General features: G+C 36.6%; 1 protein-coding gene across 1 annotated transcript in view; it reads left to right on the top strand.

Moving 5' to 3' along the window:
* The window catches only part of LOC127663204 (uncharacterized), a 44,404-nt gene extending 39,628 nt beyond the window's left edge, over nucleotides 1-4,776 (top strand). Inside the window, exons 2-4 of the mRNA XM_052154709.1 lie at nucleotides 2,609-2,941; nucleotides 3,294-3,410; nucleotides 3,492-4,776. Coding sequence (XP_052010669.1) covers nucleotides 2,609-2,941; nucleotides 3,294-3,410; nucleotides 3,492-3,523 — 482 coding nt within the window. The 3' untranslated portion in view covers nucleotides 3,524-4,776. The remainder of the gene's footprint in view (nucleotides 1-2,608; nucleotides 2,942-3,293; nucleotides 3,411-3,491) is intronic.
* The last annotated feature ends 909 nt before the right edge of the window (nucleotides 4,777-5,685 follow it).

Raw genomic sequence — 5,685 nt, 5'->3', positions numbered from 1 at the left:
GGGGGGAGAGACTGGTTAATGGTGTCTGCCCATTTAACGCATGTCTTCAATGATACGATAATTTAGGGACAAGCTGGGCTCTATCGCCAAGTTATCTGTTCGCCAAATGTGTGTGCGGTTAGTACAAGAGAGAGAGAGAACAGCGTGACGGCACTGAAGCCGGTTTAGCGATCGTGGAAGGGATGGCAACCATAAGTTTTATCACTTAGAGATGCTGTGAACGGCCCATAATCCATCTGGTGTTGATTGCTCGCCGGTCTCCTTCGGATCTGTTAGCGTACTCGGTGGAGCACAGTGAATCTCGGCTCATCCAGTGAGATGGAGATTGTATGGCCAAAGTTCAGGTATGTATGTTACTTCCTTGGGCAATGAGGCTACACCTGGGAGTAGCACAGCTGCAACTAGACGTGGTGCATACTGTCGCTTTAAGCAAGCTTAGGAGGAATCTCCGGGGTTTTATAGTCTCAATGAAATCATGGTTGAGGGTCATTGTGCTGTCCTGCATTTCATCCAGTAAGAATTTCACACCTAGGCATAAAGTGAGCAAGGCTTGATGGGATCTGTAGTCTGTTTGGACTCCCTTTGTTTGATTTTGTTGCCATTTGGCTTTGAGTGTTCCTACAGGCCTCAGTCAGGCTCATGACTGTATACATGAACACATGAGTCCCAACAAGTAATACCAATTGATAATTTAATAATTAAGTAATACTAATTGATATTCACATCCACGCACGAAACTTGAACTTGAAACTTGAAACGACACTTAATGCTCAAGCAAGCCTAATTTTAACTGCAGCATGACTGTTTTGTGAAATGAACAGACATTCAAAAATCATAATATTTAATATGAATCTGAGGAGGTCTATAATACCTGGAAAAATCAATCTAATAATATTTAAATTATTTAAATGTTGCTTGCAATATATTTAGTTTCATCAGTGTACACGGTTATGATGCGTTCCATTCAAGTTGGATGAGGGATATTCATACTTGATATCTCCGACCATAAATGCATCCCATTCCCAGATATTCGGAACTGCAGCGCTCCCGTTAGCTTAACAGGGGTTTGACTCTCATTAGAGATGTCTCGTAGCAACCCAACTGATAAACAATGCTAGCGCTATGTCTCCTAGCAACCCAACTGATAAACAATGCTAGCGCTATGTCTCCTAGCAACCCAACTGATAAAGAATGCTAGCGCTATGTCTCCTAGCAACCCAACTGATAAACAATGCTAGCGCTATGTCTCCTAGCAACCCAACTGATAAACAATGCTAGCGCTATGTCTCCTAGCAACCCAACTGATAAACAATGCTAGCGCTATGTCTCCTAGCAACCCAACTGATAAACAATGCTAGCGCTATGTCTCCTAGCAACCCAACTGATAAACAATGCTAGCGCTATGTCTCCTAGCAACCCAACTGATAAACAATGCTAGCGCTAGCATTTGTGCTTCAGGTGTATGATTATAAAAACAGATTATAATATTTATACAGCTGTTTCTGCAGGCATTTGTTAAACAAGCTTTAATATCATGTAATGTGGAAACAAACTCATTTATTGATATTGATTAATAAAGTGAATGTTTATCATTTACTTTGTAGATCTCCCTGAGTGTGGACATGTTTGTGTGACATCATGCCCCTGTTTACAACAAATCCTCAAAGTAATAATAATACTGTATCATATTATAATGACAAACTGGACAACAATAAATAATTGTTGTTTTATAATATTAATAAATAACAACTGAATTCCAAAATGTTACTGGGTGATATAATCATTTTTGCACACAAAATAAAGAAAACAAAATGTTTTGTAAAAGTATATGTTGGTAAATATAGTATATATTTTATCACTGTATTGTGGAAAAACTGGAAAACATGCATTAATTATCTTTAACAAGATTTTTATTTCATTAAACATTTTGAATGTACTTTGCTGCAATGGTTGATAGGATGAATTTAAAATTATGATTTAAAAATACATTTTATGTGAATTTTAAAAATGGGGCCCCGGCTTGGTCGAATGTTTGGGGGCCTCAGAAATCATAAACCACTTTAACTCACTTTAAACTAAATTTATGCTTTTTTAAAGAAAAGGACGGACGAGTCTAAATTATTTTAGTGTTAATGGACATTATTCCACTAATGCTGTGGATTGAGTTTAACTTGTACTGAACCCGGAATATTCCTTTAAGTTGACCGTGTCTTTTTTATCTGAGATATTTAAAGCCAAAGATAAACAGTTTCAGTTCATTTCATATTTATTTGTGTCTTACAGACAACAGTGAATTACAACAATCATTCCTGACAAATACAATTATTATTTTTACTGTTGAGTGTCTGTTTATGATGAAGATTATTTGAGATCAGATCTTTTATTCCGATCAGATAAACTGTCTGTCTGAAATGTTTCTTCTGTACAACTTTAATTCTGTGAATATTGTTTAATATGTGATTTCTTCTATGAGTAAATGTGATATTCATTTATGATGAGAGTTATTTGTACCAGTAAGGGTCACACACATAATCCTTACAGTGCTTTAAATAATGTTCAGATGTTGATGATGTTGGTATATTTCAGTGTTTGTGTTTGTGTTGTTCAGGTGTGGAGATGTTCTGCAGGTTTAATCAGACAGATCCCTGTTACGCAGCTCTGGGACACAAACTCTATCTGCAGATGGTGACGGACACTCGAGATCAAGAGCTGGGGTTATATAAGTGGATAAACAATACATTTAAGAGCTTTATTACAGTTGAGAAGAACAAGATTGTGTATGAACATGAATCCATTATACACAGATCTGAGTTTATCATTAATAATAGGACTCTGATTATAAACCGTGTGATCAGAACAGATTCAGGGACATACAGATTAGAGATCTATGATTCAAACGGCTCAGTTACACATGATGTATATCTTCCAGTGATTGTTGAAGGTACAGTAAATCTCTCATCACAATAATTACAATCTCACTTTCTCCACAGATCTCACTCTTATTCTCATAAAATAGTGTCATAGTTGTGAGTTTTCATTCATGTAGTTCTCTGTGGAATGTTTGTACTACATTGATTAAGATGATCTTCAGAATAAATACTAGTGTACTGCTCACTATATACTGCACAGTGTACACTGTATTCTATTTAAACACAAATATAATGTCAAACAGAATGCAATATTTCACCTTTCAAACAGTAGTACTGTACGCTACACTGTTGTGTTATTGATTGATTGATTGATTGATTGATTGATTGATTGATTGATTGATTGTGTATCTTGTGTTTGTGTAGTTGAGTGTTCAGTGTCTGTGGTGTTTGTGGTGGTGTGGAGTTTGGAGATGATGCTTCTGTTGACTCTGTTAGGAGGTTTTCACATCTACATCAGATACAGCAGCACACACACATCAGGTGACACATTTATCATCATCATGATGCATTTCACATGCAAATATTAAGAGTGTGATGATGATGATAATCTGATGTTTTTAGGAAGGAAACAGGAAGAGGAAATCGCTCTATAGATCAAAACTGAGAATGACAAGATTTAGACACCGACATCAACACAGAACAGAAGATTCATGAGAGAAACGGCAGATTTCATCACAGATATTAGAAATCATTTCATATGCAGTCTTTAGTTTTGAAAATGTCTTTTGATTTTGTATCGACTTGAGACTCATTTCAGTTTATTTTTGTGTTGAATGAACTATCTGTGTTTTATTTGATTATATTCATCTGCTTCTGTTCAGTCGTGATGATTCACTTGTCAGAATGATTCCTCTGAATCAAATCTGAAAGTATCTCCATACTGAATCTCTTCCACCTTCTCCTTCTCCTCCTTCTTCTTCTTCTTCTTCTTCTCCTTCCTCGTAGTTGTTTGAGAACTGACCACAGCACACTCCACATCCACAGCCTGGGGCGACTCTACAGACAGGAAGATGAAAAGATTAGACTGATAAACACGCTGGTTTCTCTCTTCAAATAAATGAATGCGGTACCAACCTTGGCCACCAGGTGCCACTATCAGTAAACATGTAATCTCATGCTTTTAATGCTTTCTCTGTTGTTATATGTCATGTGCAGACTTACATGGTGAAATGTAATTATAATAATATGATTTTAATATAACAAGTTTATGCTTTTGACACACACTGTCTACTGCAGAAGTGAAGAGTTCCAGATGAAGAATGTCAAATAAATATCCAAATATTGTTGGTCAGTCTAAACATGGGCTAGACAGTTACGCTGATGTAAAATGCTCATCCCAAACAAATTGGAGATATAATGGGAGATACTTTCAGAGATCGAAAGAGACTTTTAAGAAACTCCGTTTTTAAATATAATTGTATCACATTAACACATTTTCTGCCCAGTTTATCAAAATGAAATGTTTAAGATGAAATAATTAAGAGAAACCATTAAAAGCATGAGATGACATGTTTACTGATAGTGACACCTGGTGGCCAAGGTTGGTACCGCATTCCTTTTTTTGAAGAGAGAAGAAAAAAATTAAGGAAAAAACATTTTAAGAGAAAAAAACATTTTTGGTTTGTTTTAATTTCGTGTTTGTTTTTCTTTATTTTACTTGTATTGTTTATTTTATAGATTATACTGTATATTTATTTTCTATTTGTAGTCTATATATGCTTTATTTCATACTGTGTGTTGGAATGACTATTATCATGTTCATTGTTTGTCATTTAACTGGTATAATTAAAAAACTCCAGTCTTCAATGTCACATGATCCTTCAGAAATGATAGTAAAATGTTGATGTTGTCCTCAACTATTATCAATTATTATTGGTGCTCAATTATTAAGAATGGTTCTTATTTTTATCAATGTTTAAAACCATAAGAATTATAAGAATTATAAGAATAATACAAGCGTACAGTGTGTGTGTGTGTGTGTGTGTGTGTAAGAGACTAACACTAACAACTAACAAACACCAGTTTCAGACCAGCACTGCTGAACATCATAAAAGAAAGCAAAAATTTATATTTGGACCATTGGGAAAATGAAAGTAACAACCAAAGGAAACTGGAATGTTATCGGGTCCTAAACAGAACATATAATCTGGCAGAATATCTGCTCCCTGTAAGAGACCCAAAACAGAGACGGATCCTCACCAAATAAACTCAGTGATCACAGTGTGAACAAAACATGCATGAGTCTGTGCTCACTGTGACACGGGTGATGTCACAGAGACAGAGACACACTTTCTCCTTCACTGTGACAAATGTACAGAGGTGAGAGAGAAATACCTCCACAAACTCTCAAACCTCATGCCACAGTTTTCCAGTTCAGCAGAAACAGATCAGATGCTGGTGTTACTGGGGGAGATCAGATCAGATGATGGTGTTACTGGGGGAGATCAGATCAGATGCTGGTGTTACTGGGGGAGATCAGATCAGATGCTGGTGTTACTGGAGGAGATCAGATCAGATGCTGGTGTTACTGGAGGAGATCAGATCAGATGCTGGTGTTACTGGGGGAGATCAGATCAGATGCTGGTGTTACTGGAGGAGATCAGATCAGATGCTGGTGTTACTGGAGGAGATCAGATCAGATGCTGGTGTTACTGGGGGAGATCATATCAGATGCTGGTGTTACTGGAGGAGATCAGATCAGATGCTGGTGTTACTGGAGGAGATCAGATCAGATGCTGGTGTTACTGGAGGAGAT

This window comes from Xyrauchen texanus, chromosome 23, assembly GCF_025860055.1.
Source record: "Xyrauchen texanus isolate HMW12.3.18 chromosome 23, RBS_HiC_50CHRs, whole genome shotgun sequence".
Classification (NCBI taxonomy): Eukaryota; Metazoa; Chordata; class Actinopteri; order Cypriniformes; family Catostomidae; genus Xyrauchen; species Xyrauchen texanus.
Note: the sequence above shows the minus strand (reverse complement) of the source record. Positions and strands in the feature narration are given on the sequence as shown.